General features: G+C 43.4%; 1 protein-coding gene across 2 annotated transcripts in view; it reads left to right on the top strand.

Annotated features, from left to right (window-relative positions):
- Positions 1-13648, top strand: part of LOC148473237 (dual specificity tyrosine-phosphorylation-regulated kinase 1B-like) — a 143643-nt gene that overhangs the window by 116926 nt on the left and 13069 nt on the right. For both annotated transcript variants that reach the window (XM_088459919.1, XM_088459918.1), the window contains exons 5-9: positions 4694-4841; positions 8962-9248; positions 9966-10112; positions 10292-10432; positions 11541-11844. In XM_088459919.1, coding sequence (XP_088316045.1) covers positions 4694-4841; positions 8962-9248; positions 9966-10112; positions 10292-10432; positions 11541-11844 — 1027 coding nt within the window. The remainder of the gene's footprint in view (positions 1-4693; positions 4842-8961; positions 9249-9965; positions 10113-10291; positions 10433-11540; positions 11845-13648) is intronic.

The raw sequence follows: 13648 nt of genomic DNA, 5'->3' as shown, positions 1-13648 counted from the left end.
TGCTCGGTGGGTCACTTCTACCATTCGTCAGGCTTACGTATCTTCTGATGTTCCGGATTCTCTCGGGGCCCATTCTACCCAGGCAGTTGGGGTCTCTTGGGCTGTGCACCATGGGGCCTCTGTGGAGCAGCTGTGCAGAGCAGCAACCGGGTCCTCTGTGCATACCTTCATTAAGTTTTACAGATTCCATACCTTTGGTATGGGAGACGCCTCTTTGTGCAGCCCTACCATTCTCCCCATGTTAGCTTGCTTTGGGAAGTCCCACAGGTAATGGCTAACCGCAGTGTTCCCCAGAGTAATATAGAGAAAATTGGATTTTTGTACTCACCGTAAAATCCCTTCCTAAAAGTCCAACTGGGGAACACTGCGATCCCTCTCTGATATGTTGTTATACTTTTGGGCTATAGCCCCTTTACTAATGTATTTATCTGTTAGTTATTTTTACAGTTCCTCTATGTGGCTTTGCTAAATGTCCAAACTGAGGTTATGGGCAGGTGGGAAGGGTTAGAGTGGGTGGGTTTTAGTTTTGTTTGTTATTAACTAGTTTAGTGCCATGCTCCTAGACCTCTAACCCACATGTAATGGCTAACTGCAGTGTTCCCCAGATGGACTTCGAGGAAGGGATTTTACGGTGAGTACAAAATTTTTTTTTTTTTTTACCTACAGATTTTTTTTTTTGTCCACTGTTTTCCAATTAGGAGTGCATGTCCTTCCTTGTTTGTATTATGCTCTGTATCTAGTACTTGTCCCACTAGGACAAGGGCTACCCCTTTTGGGTTCTGGATTGGGTTCTCCTCACCACCACAAACGCCAGTTTGCTCAGGTGGAGAGCATTAACCTGCCAGCAGTCCTTTCAGGGTGGGTGGTTCAAGAGAGCTCGCCTCCCGATCAACATTGTGCACCTCTGAGCAGTCCTCTGGGTTCTCAGTCTAACGCAGACGCTCCTTCAGCATCGTCCAGGTACAGTCCATCGCCTACATCAACCATCAGGCAGCACTCGCAGTTGCGGCACCATGAAGGTGAGTCACATTCTAAGCTGGGCAGAGCGTTATCTACCATCTCTGTGAGCAGTCTTCATTCCTGGAGTCCAGAATTAGGAAGCTGATTTCCTAAGCTGCCAGGATGTTCACTTGGGCGAGTGAGCACTTCATCCGGACATCTTTCAGCTACTCATTTATCACTGGTACCTGCCGGACATTGACTTTGCCGCCTCGACCAACCACAAGTTGACAAGGTACTGCTTCTATCGCACCAGGGATCCTGGAGCTCTTCTGGTGGACACCTTAGCGGTTTGGTGGGCCTTCCATCTCATGTACATATTCCCCCCGATCTCGCTCATTTTGTGCGTTCTCCGCAAGTTGAAAAGTGGCACTGTGATCCTGGTAGCTACCAATTGGTCGCTGCGAGCTTGGTTCTCTGATCTGCTGGACCTCTCCATCGACGCTACACGGTGTCTTCCTTTACTGCCAGATCAACTGTCACGGGGCCCGTGCTTCTATCTGGACCTGGCTCGGCTCGCTTTGTATTGAGGGCCTGGGGCTTTTCCAGGTTGTTTATTCGTACCATGCTAAATGCTCATAAACCCGCCTCTGTTAGGATTATTCACCAGGCTTGGCAGACTTGCTTCTCTTTGTATTTGGCCAGGGACCTTCATACCAGATCCTTTTGAGACTTCTGACTTCTCTCCTTTCTGAAGGAGGGTCTGGATTTGGGTCTACACCTTTGGTCTTTGAAAGTTCAGGTTTCGGCACTTTTGGTACTCTTCCAGAGACTGATTGTGTCAATGCCTGATGTTCGGACATTCTTTCAGGGAGTCCTCCACGTGCAGCCACCATTTGTTCCTCCGGTGGCTCCATGGGACATGTTTTTAATGCATCAGGCTCTTCAGTCTACTCCCTTTCAGCCCTTACATTCTGTGAACATTCGTTAGCTCACGTGAAAGATTGTCTTCCTTTAGGCCATTGTCGACCTGGTCGGTGTCAGATTTGAGCGCGAGATTGTGTCTTTCTGGTCTTTGACTCGGTCCGGCCCGTTCTTCGGACACGGCTCGGCTACCTCCCGAAGGTAGTTTTTCTGTTTCACATCAACCAGGAGTATGTGGTTCAGGCCTTCCAAGCTAATGATTCATCGCCGGAGGAGGCCTCTTTGGATATTGTGAGGGACCTGTGGCCCGAAATTGGAATATCCATAAGTCAGATTCCCTTTTGTGTACTCCGACACTCGCAAACGAGGCTGGCCTGGCTATGAAGCCGACCTTTGCCTGATGGCTGAGTTTAACCATCTGCCACGCTTACGGCACACCACTCTGCTATGGCCATAGTGACAGCTCATTCTACTCTGTCAGTTAGGTATGTCTTGGGCAGCTCGGTTTGGTGCCTCTGCAGAGCGGCTACATGGTCTTCTGTCCACACGTTTCTCAGATTCTATTCCTTGGATGCATTCGAGGACGTGACTTTTGAATGGAGGGTTCTCAGTGCAGCTCAGGAGCAAATGCTTTGGGACGTCCCAGCGTTATCACTGTGACCCCTATGGAGCAAGGAAGAACAGGAGATTTATATTCTTACCTTCTTAAATCCTTTTCTTCGAGATCCATAGGGGACATAGGGCGTCCACCCTGACGCACCTGGCTTGCAGGGATTTGCTCTGTTTCTCGTTCCCTTGTCCATCTCTGCGGTGTATTTTGTTCTGTGTGTCTGTCTGTCCGTCTTCCTTCTCTCTCCTACCTTGGGCTTGCTAACTTAACTGACCTTCTGGGGGTATAGGGGAGAGGGAGCCTGGGCTGCCAGTAAGTCAAAAGTGTAACTGGTTCCCAGTTTCTTTTGCACAACCTATCCCTTAGCACAGAGGTTCTCGAACTGTTTCCTCAGAACCCTGCGCAATTCACGTTTTCCATGTGCTCTAACAGGTGCACAGGTGTGGTCATTGCTTACTGACATATTTTAAAAGTTCCACTGGTGGAGCTAATTATTTCACTTGTGATTCTGTGAGGAGACCTGGAAAACATGCACTGTTTGGGGTCCAGGGGACAGCGTTTTAGAACCTGTGCCCTAGCATAGTCCCTGTGTCCCCTATGGATCTCAAAGAAAAGGGTGTAACCAGGTAATAACATAAATCCCCTTTTTATTGAACTGTAAAAATGGCAATTTGAGGGTCATCACAAGAACAATTTTCTCGTAGCAATAATTTGCCAGAAATTACAGAGCATTCATTGTCTGGAAACTGTAAGGTGACTGCTTTAGCAATGTTGTGTGCTTCCTGTACAATCTATGTATGGATCGTTTAGCAGTACAGGTTGAGTCTCCCATATCCAAAATGCTTGGGACCAGGGGTATTTTGGATATCGGAATATTCCGTATTTTGGAATAATTGCATACCATATTAAAATGTCTTAGGTATAGGGCCCAAATCTAAACACAGAATGCATTTAGGATTTATATATACCTTATACACACAGCCTGAAGGTAATTTTATACAATATTTTCAATAATTTTGTGCCTCAAACAAAGTTTGTGTACATACATGAAATTTATTTGTGTCATATACACCTTATACACACAGCCTATAGGTCAATTTATACTTTATTTTAATAATTGTGTGCCTTAAACAAAGTTTGTGTGCACTGAACCATCAAAAATCTAAGTTTTCACTATCTCAGTCATGCTAAAAATATTCCGTAATTCGGAATATTTGGATATGGGATACTCAACCTGTACTTTCCCCGTTGATGATGAGATGCACTGTTGATTAGGAGTGTACAGCATGGAGACTGGAGCTACGGACACTGCCATTAATTGCTGATTTCATATATTTAAGTCGTTCGCAAGATAAAAAAATGCAGTTTTTATTTTTTTGCATTTTATCCTTGTCCAATGTTGGACTGAGATGCCCCACTCGCCCCTCTGCTTCATCTAGGTGTAAGGAAGATACTTTGTATTGGGTGTAGTCAGAGCCTCATTCAGCTATTCAGATAGTTCATATGTTTAGATTGGCTGCAGCTTAATCTTAGTGTAACAGGGCTAAATCCACTTCTACCCAGAGCAGTTGTCATAAATGCCAATCTTCAGGGACCCCTAACAGTGCATGTGCTGCAGGTTTAGTTGATGCACAGGTGTAGTCATTACTGACACATTTTAATAGTTCCATGTGGTAGCTGATATTTCAGTTGTTATACTGAGGATATATGTAGAAGATGCACGGTTAGGGGTCCCTGAGGGCTGGCGTTGTGAGCATGGAACCTATGCTGGGTCTTCTCTCTTGATGTGATGGGAGGTTGCATTTCTCAGTCTAGGCTTTGCAGCAGGGAAGAAGCTTTCAATGTGAGACTTGATGGAAAACATGTCACATACTAGCTTGTACATAAAATCTCCAGAGTAGGAGACTTGAAACATGAGTAATGATCACAACTAAGCAAGGGTTTTCTATTTGTATAAAGCACTTTATTTCATTAATATGCTTCTTGTGTATACATAGAAGATCAGCATTCTTATGCAAAAGCTCCTAATTTAATAATTAATAACATAAAGCAAACCCAATGAATGTTTATAAACTTATGGACTAGAGTTGTCATTAATAGCTGAAATGTGGGTGCCGTATTTCCTTGTTTTAGGGATAAATTTAGTCAATTAATACAGCTTGGTTTCTCTCTGTTGTACATTTCTTTGCAACTGTTTAACCAATTTCTGCTTGGTTTCAGGTGGTGAAGGCGTACGATCACCATGATCAAGAATGGGTAGCCATTAAAATCATTAAAAATAAGAAAGCGTTTTTGAACCAGGCCCAGATAGAGCTGAGACTTCTTGAGCTTATGAACAAACATGACACGGAAATGAAGTATTATATAGGTAGGTATTAAACCAGACCACATAATAGCCAAGTGAGTGACCTACATGAAACTATTACTTGATATTTTTTCTTTGTGTGAAGTTGCAATAGTTCTGTTGGACATTGTACGTAGGTGAATTTGTGTGACTATTGTATAGTCCAGAGAAGTAACGTAGCACAGATGTCACACAATCGCAGACTCATTGTAAGGATTGAGCAATTTTCAGATAGTGCTCCTAAAGCATTATTAAGATATTGTGTTTACATGATTACTTGTAATGCCTGTGAGAACGCAGTAGTTTCCCTACAATGTGTCTCTTCCTCATGGTTATGTACATGTGGAGAGAGAGGGTCAGGAAGTGCAGAGTATAGTATAAGCTACTTATGTGACATAGCTGAAGTATATCTATTGGGGATGTCATTACTGTATCTCTCCCTCATGGTTATGTACACGTGGAGAGAGAGGGTCAGGAAGTGCAGAGTATAGTATAAGCTACTTATGTGACATAGCTGAAGTATATCTATTGGGGATGTCATTACTGTATCTCTTCCTCATGGTTATGTACATGTGGAGAGAGAGGGTCAGGAAGTGCAGAGTATAGTATAAGCTACTTATGTGACATAGCTGAAGTATATCTATTGGGGATGTCATTACTGTATCTCTCCCTCATGGTTATGTACATGTGGAGAGAGAGGGTCAGGAAGTGCAGAGTATAGTATAAGCTACTTATGTGACATAGCTGAAGTATATCTATTGGGGATGTCATTACTGTATCTCTCCCTCATGGTTATGTACATGTGGAGAGAGGGTCAGGAAGTGCAGAGTATAGTATAAGCTACTTATGTGACATAGCTGAAGTATATCTATTGGGGATGTCATTACTGTGTCTCTCCCTCATGGTTATGTACATGTGGAGAGAGAGGGTCAGGAAGCGCAGAGTATAGTATAAGCTACTTATGTGACATAGCTGAAGTATATCTATTGGGGATGTCATTACTGTGTCTCTCCCTCATGGTTATGTACACGTGGAGAGAGAGGGTCAGGAAGCGCAGAGTATAGTATAAGCTACTTATGTGACATAGCTGAAGTATATCTATTGGGGATGTCATTACTGTGTCTCTCCCTCATGGTTATGTACATGTGGAGAGAGAGGGTCAGGAAGTGCAGAGTATAGTATAAGCTACTTATGTGACATAGCTGAAGTATATCTATTGGGGATGTCATTACTGTGTCTCTTCCTCATGGTTATGTACATGTGGAGAGAGAGGGTCAGGAAGTGCAGAGTATAGTATAAGCTACTTATGTGACATAGCTGAAGTATATCTATTGGGGATGTCATTACTGTATCTCTTCCTCATGGTTATGTACATGTGGAGAGAGAGGGTCAGGAAGTGCAGAGTATAGTATAAGCTACTTATGTGACATAGCTGAAGTATATCTATTGGGGATGTCATTACTGTGTCTCTTCCTCATGGTTATGTACACGTGGAGAGAGAGGGTCAGGAAGTGCAGAGTATAGTATAAGCTACTTATGTGACATAGCTGAAGTATATCTATTGGGGATGTCATTACTGTATCTCTTCCTCATGGTTATGTACATGTGGAGAGAGAGGGTCAGGAAGTGCAGAGTATAGTATAAGCTACTTATGTGACATAGCTGAAGTATATCTATTGGGGATGTCATTACTGTATCTCTTCCTCATGGTTATGTACATGTGGAGAGAGAGGGTCAGGAAGTGCAGAGTATAGTATAAGCTACTTATGTGACATAGCTGAAGTATATCTATTGGGGGTGTCATTACTGTATCTCTTCCTCATGGTTATGTACATGTGGAGAGAGAGGGTCAGGAAGTGCAGAGTATAGTATAAGCTACTTATGTGACATAGCTGAAGTATATCTATTGGGGGTGTCATTACTGTATCTCTCCCTCATGGTTATGTACATGTGGAGAGAGAGGGTCAGGAAGTGCAGAGTATAGTATAAGCTACTTATGTGACATAGCTGAAGTATATCTATTGGGGATGTCATTACTGTGTCTCTCCCTCATGGTTATGTACATGTGGAGAGAGAGGGTCAGGAAGTGCAGAGTATAGTATAAGCTACTTATGTGACATAGCTGAAGTATATCTATTGGGGATGTCATTACTGTATCTCTTCCTCATGGTTATGTACATGTGGAGAGAGAGGGTCAGGAAGTGCAGAGTATAGTATAAGCTACTTATGTGACATAGCTGAAGTATATCTATTGGGGATGTCATTACTGTGTCTCTCCCTCATGGTTATGTACATGTGGAGAGAGAGGGTCAGGAAGTGCAGAGTATAGTATAAGCTACTTATGTGACATAGCTGAAGTATATCTATTGGGGATGTCATTACTGTGTCTCTCCCTCATGGTTATGTACATGTGGAGAGAGAGGGTCAGGAAGTGCAGAGTATAGTATAAGCTACTTATGTGACATAGCTGAAGTATATCTATTGGGGATGTCATTACTGTGTCTCTTCCTCATGGTTATGTACACGTGGAGAGAGAGGGTCAGGAAGTGCAGAGTATAGTATAAGCTACTTATGTGACATAGCTGAAGTATATCTATTGGGGATGTCATTACTGTATCTCTTCCTCATGGTTATGTACATGTGGAGAGAGAGGGTCAGGAAGTGCAGAGTATAGTATAAGCTACTTATGTGACATAGCTGAAGTATATCTATTGGGGATGTCATTACTGTATCTCTTCCTCATGGTTATGTACATGTGGAGAGAGAGGGTCAGGAAGTGCAGAGTATAGTATAAGCTACTTATGTGACATAGCTGAAGTATATCTATTGGGGATGTCATTACTGTATCTCTTCCTCATGGTTATGTACACGTGGAGAGAGAGGGTCAGGAAGTGCAGAGTATAGTATAAGCTACTTATGTGACATAGCTGAAGTATATCTATTGGGGATGTCATTACTGTGTCTCTTCCTCATGGTTATGTACATGTGGAGAGAGAGGGTCAGGAAGTGCAGAGTATAGTATAAGCTACTTATGTGACATAGCTGAAGTATATCTATTGGGGATGTCATTACTGTGTCTCTCCCTCATGGTTATGTACACGTGGAGAGAGAGGGTCAGGAAGTGCAGAGTATAGTATAAGCTACTTATGTGACATAGCTGAAGTATATCTATTGGGGATGTCATTACTGTATCTCTTCCTCATGGTTATGTACATGTGGAGAGAGAGGGTCAGGAAGTGCAGAGTATAGTATAAGCTACTTATGTGACATAGCTGAAGTATATCTATTGGGGGTGTCATTACTGTGTCTCTTCCTCATGGTTATGTACATGTGGAGAGAGAGGGTCAGGAAGTGCAGAGTATAGTATAAGCTACTTATGTGACATAGCTGAAGTATATCTATTGGGGATGTCATTACTGTATCTCTCCCTCATGGTTATGTACATGTGGAGAGAGAGGGTCAGGAAGTGCAGAGTATAGTATAAGCTACTTATGTGACATAGCTGAAGTATATCTATTGGGGATGTCATTACTGTGTCTCTTCCTCATGGTTATGTACATGTGGAGAGAGAGGGTCATTAAGTGCAGAGTATAGTATAAGCTACTTATGTGACATAGCTGAAGTATATCTATTGGGGGTGTCATTACTCTATCTCTTCCTCATAGTTATGTACATGTGGAGAGAGAGGGTCAGGAAGTGCAGAGTATAGTATAAGCTACTTATGTGACATAGCTGAAGTATATCTATTGGGGATGTCATTACTGTATCTCTTCCTCATGGTTATGTACATGTGGAGAGAGAGGGTCAGGAAGTGCAGAGTATAGTATAAGCTACTTATGTGACATAGCTGAAGTATATCTATTGGGGATGTCATTACTGTATCTCTTCCTCATGGTTATGTACATGTGGAGAGAGAGGGTCAGGAAGTGCAGAGTATAGTATAAGCTACTTATGTGACATAGCTGAAGTATATCTATTGGGGATGTCATTACTGTGTCTCTTCCTCATGGTTATGTACATGTGGAGAGAGAGGGTCAGGAAGTGCAGAGTATAGTATAAGCTACTTATGTGACATAGCTGAAGTATATCTATTGGGGATGTCATTACTGTATGCTCTGATAGAAATCTGCCTTTTACCTTGCAGTGCATTTAAAACGGCACTTTATGTTTCGGAACCACCTTTGTCTGGTGTTCGAGCTGCTCTCCTACAACTTATACGACCTATTAAGAAACACGAACTTCCGTGGTGTTTCTCTGAACTTGACCCGAAAGTTTGCTCAACAACTCTGCACGGCTCTTCTGTTTTTGGCCACTCCGGAGCTCAGCATCATTCATTGTGACCTGAAACCAGAGAACATTCTTCTTTGTAACCCAAAGCGCAGTGCCATCAAAATCGTGGACTTTGGCAGCTCCTGTCAGCTTGGACAAAGGGTATGTGCATTTGTAGTGGGCTAGCATTGTTTTCAGGTGCACCTACCTGGCTCTGTAGCCGCCCTAATAGGTCACCGGTGCTTATCTTCAAATTTGAAGGAAACACACACAAAAAAAGAGAAATCGATTCGCCCAAGCAGGGCTTGTCACGTGGCTTTTGATGTAGCAAGTGTTTGTAATAGAAAATGTCGCCTTTCCTTAAATCTGTTTATTTAGTTTGCATAAAGAAACAGTTTTTTTTGTTGTTGTTTTTTGCTGTAGAGTGATCTTAGTAAATATTTGCTGTGCTTGTTAAGTAAAGCAGGCCACAGACCTAGCGATGAGCTGACGATCCGACATCGTGCACGATTTCCCTTACACTCCTCGGCAGCTCTGCACACGATTTGGGGTTTGCAGTGTCCAATCTTCAAACGATCTATCGTGCAGCCAGACATTTCTCCAGGGCATTTGTATCCCACATTGTCACATCTGCCCTACAGCACGGCAGATCTGAAGATGCGATGTGCGACCAGCGGGGACGCGCATCGTGATCGTGAGTGGGGACTCACTATTTGGTCATATTTTACACAATCTGTCGTTCCAATGTGTCAGAATCGGCCAGATCGGGTAAAATATCGTTGTGTGTGGCCAGCATTGCTGTGAAAGCATCATAAAACAAAATGCATCTTCGTGAAAACTTTCAATAGTCTCCAGCAATATAATTTTATTGTTTTAAAGATCTACCAGTATATTCAAAGCCGATTCTACCGGTCGCCCGAGGTGTTGTTGGGAATGCCGTACGACCTGGCGATAGACATGTGGTCTTTAGGGTGTATCTTGGTGGAAATGCACACGGGAGAGCCGTTATTCAGTGGATCCAATGAGGTAAGAAATGCTGAGGGTGATTTTGGCATCTGTGTCATGCGCCTAATAGCGCCTGTAGTCTGGTAAATCATTTATCATTCATTTTGCCTATACATTTTATGGTTTGAGTGTACATGGCATTTGCAGTAGCATCCTATGGTTGTGTATTTGTGTTGCAATTAACTGCTTGATGCCTGCAGGTTGACCAGATGAACAAAATAGTGGAGGTCCTGGGGACTCCCCCTAACCACATGTTGGATCAGGCCCCAAAAGCACGGAAATATTTTGACAAGCTTCCTGAAGGAACATGGACTGTAAAGAAAAATAAAGATATCAAAAAGGTTTGTGTGTGTGTTGCAATAACCACTTCAGAAGACTTTGGCCCGTATTCAATTAGCTGCGAAAAGTCTGAATCCGCGAAAAAGTATCGCCGATTGCAACTTATTTATTTTTGTGGAAACTTAACTCCATCTTCAATTGCAAACTTTTTGTGTACGCGAAAACGCAATGCAATTTAATAGGCGAAAAAGATTCGCCTATGAATGGGTGTCGAAAAAAAGTGCAAAATCGCTATTTTGGGCTGCAAAGGTGGGAAAAACACTCTGCAACCTTGGGACAGACACCCCAAAGGATAACTGTAAAAAAAAAATAGAGGAACACCCAAACAAATTACTTTGAAAAAGTGCAAAGTGGGGGTACAAACTTAAAAAGTAATGAAATAGACTTTTTGGGGGTCGGGAAGTATGGGTGAGGTGTTTTTTTGGATTGCAGGTGCCTTTTTCACCTTTTTTTTTGAAACTTTACTTTAGAGACTTTAAAATATGCTAGCACCCATTTTCAAGTACCCCAAATTTGACAGGACTACTTATTTTATCCAAAAAAAACCTGCTTAATGCTATTCTTCACCACTAGTGCCAATACGCTAATTAGAAGAACTTGATGCCCCCGAATAGCCCTAATAAAGCTATTTGGGGTACTTAAGGTGCATGTACATTGATCCCCAATGTTAGTGCATCTTTTAGGGGGTGTCAGGCTGATTTCCCCAATTCTGATAGCACTCTTCGCCAGGTTTGCATTCATCGGGTTACGTTTTTGCGTATTTTGGAATTGAAGACGGCGAATAGCGGGGGCGCGCACGATAAGTTTTTGCAGCTAAAATACGCGATATAGGCGAAAAGTCCGGCATGCGAAAAAGTATTGCAGGTGCGAAACTAACTGAATACGGGCCATTGCGGGAGAACTCCAGGAAAGTGAACTCCATCCTTTTTTAAAAAAATAAATAAAAATAAGACACTATGTATAACTTGGACTTCGAACTTGGAGGTCATTAACGTGCGCAATAGATAAGTGGGATGTCCATAAAAAGCTGCTGGTAGTAAGAGTACGGTGTTTGTCATGGGTTGGACGTGACGTATGTATGAGTTACACGTTTGCTATTTTTTGCTATAGGATTACAAAGTACCTGGGACTCGTAGACTCCATGAAGTTCTGGGCGTGGAAACTGGTGGTCCTGGAGGACGCAGAGCGGGAGAACAGGGACATTCGCCATCAGATTATCTCAAATTTAAAGATTTAATTTTACGAATGTTGGATTATGACCCTAAAACTAGGATTACCCCCTTTTATGCTCTCCAGCACAATTTCTTCAAGAAAACAACAGATGAAGGGACTAATACAAGTAACAGTAATTCTACTAGCCCTGCAATGGACCATAGTCACTCAACCAGTACGACTAGTTCTGTATCCAGCTCAGGTAAAATGTTGTTGCATGTTTGCTGACGTGTAAGTGTTCACAGCTTTTCATGCCATGAACTTACAACCCCAATGTGATTGGCTGTTTCTGCAAAGAGTAATTGACTCTCAAGACTTGAGAGAGTGGTTCCTGACTGATCATTCTGTATGGCACTAAATGGAATGATGTGCAGAGGAAGACTGGATGCACCCCTGGCAGGGAAAGCAACTGGTTCTGAGGAGACCAAGATTAGCTCTTCTGGTTTAACAAACCCCCCAAATGTTACAGTAGTAGCTGTAACACTGAAATTCTATTAGAACTGGGAGATTTCAGAAACCATTAGAAAAGGACTAGAAATCTTACACAATGGGGGCGCTTCAATTGTTCTTCTCCCATCTAAATTACACAGTAGCTATTGAATGGTTTGAGCGACCAGCACCTTTCTCATGTGAGAGTGCGCAGGATTAGCATGCTGGGTGCTCTGCATGTTACAGGGCACCGGGCCCTTGCGGCCAGCACGTAGACCTTCTTTATGCGGTTTATGCTCGCACCTCAGGAGGGTACAAGCCTGTCATAAGTGTGGCCTCAGGACTGGTCACGCAAACAATTGAATAGCCCCTGTACAGTGTAGACTGAAGCTACAAACAGAATCGCCCTCAATGTGTGTCAAAATAAAGTTAGAAATGGGGAATCCCCTTCAAAGTTCCATCAATTTTTTCACTCCTTCGTATATTGTTGCAAATTGCATTGTTTGGATTATTTTAGCTTTTGTTTTTCTTAAAAATGTAATGTAAAGGCCCCCACACACTGTACGATTTTTTTAAACGATATGCCCGTTTTCGACAGTTTGGGATGACATATTGTTTAAAAAGTGGCGCGTGTGGACATAACTATGCTAAGGCGCACGCCCGCCGTCGTTGATGGTGGTCACTGATCTCTTGAACATGCAGAAAGAGCTCGACTTGTCATTCGCCATTTGGCACACATCGTGCCTTGTGTATGCACGAAGAACAATGTCATGGGCAATGAACAATTTGTCATAAATGTTCCTGGCCACGCCCCTCCACCATTTTGTTCCAGCCGATGGGGAGACAGCAGATGCATCCGTAGGTTGTTTGCTGCTAAGCGATATATCGTTAACGATTTGCAGTCTATATCGTTTGATAGTTTGTACAATCGTTCCATGTGTATGAACAGTATTGTTTGTCCGGGAGTGTTCAGGAGTTCACAGGAAACCGCTAACCGTGTGTACCCAGCTGAGCTTTAGCCTGCATTATGCCGCCTAGCGAGCGAGAAAATAAACCCTGTACCAACAAATACATAAGTTCAGCAATGCCCCTTTCTTCATCATGGTCCATAGGGCTCCACAGGGAGACCTTGGGGTGTAGGTGGTAGATAAGGGCACCACGCAGTTAAAGCTTTAGCTCTAAGGATGCATCGTTCCATCCCCTTATGCCCCGAGCCAGAGGCACCTCAGTTTCGTTGGTGCCCGGCCAGTCAGGCAGCCCTAAAAGCTTTTCATTTTTTTTTAATTTAATCTTCAGAGCGTGCAGCAGCAGACTGTCCATGGGCCGTCTCCGATGCCACTCCTGCACCGCAGCGCCAGTTCCGACTGGTGATCTCGGCGGGCATCCCCGGGGTCTTGGCGCAGACCCGCGGACAGCCCAGACTTCAAGCTTTTGCAGTCATACCTCCGGTCTCTGGTCAGATCGGAGGCGCTGAGTGTGATCCACTAGACCACCAGGGTACATATGGTGCGGGAACCAGCGTCCTGGTGGGTAAACGATCAGCATGGGGAGGTCAGCTTCCCCGTTAAAGCGGCCCC

The sequence above is a fragment of the Taudactylus pleione genome, unplaced genomic scaffold (assembly GCF_031769625.1).
Source record: "Taudactylus pleione unplaced genomic scaffold, aTauple2 ptg000952l, whole genome shotgun sequence".
Taxonomy (NCBI): domain Eukaryota; kingdom Metazoa; phylum Chordata; class Amphibia; order Anura; family Myobatrachidae; genus Taudactylus; species Taudactylus pleione.
This window is presented reverse-complemented; position numbering and strand designations above follow the sequence as displayed.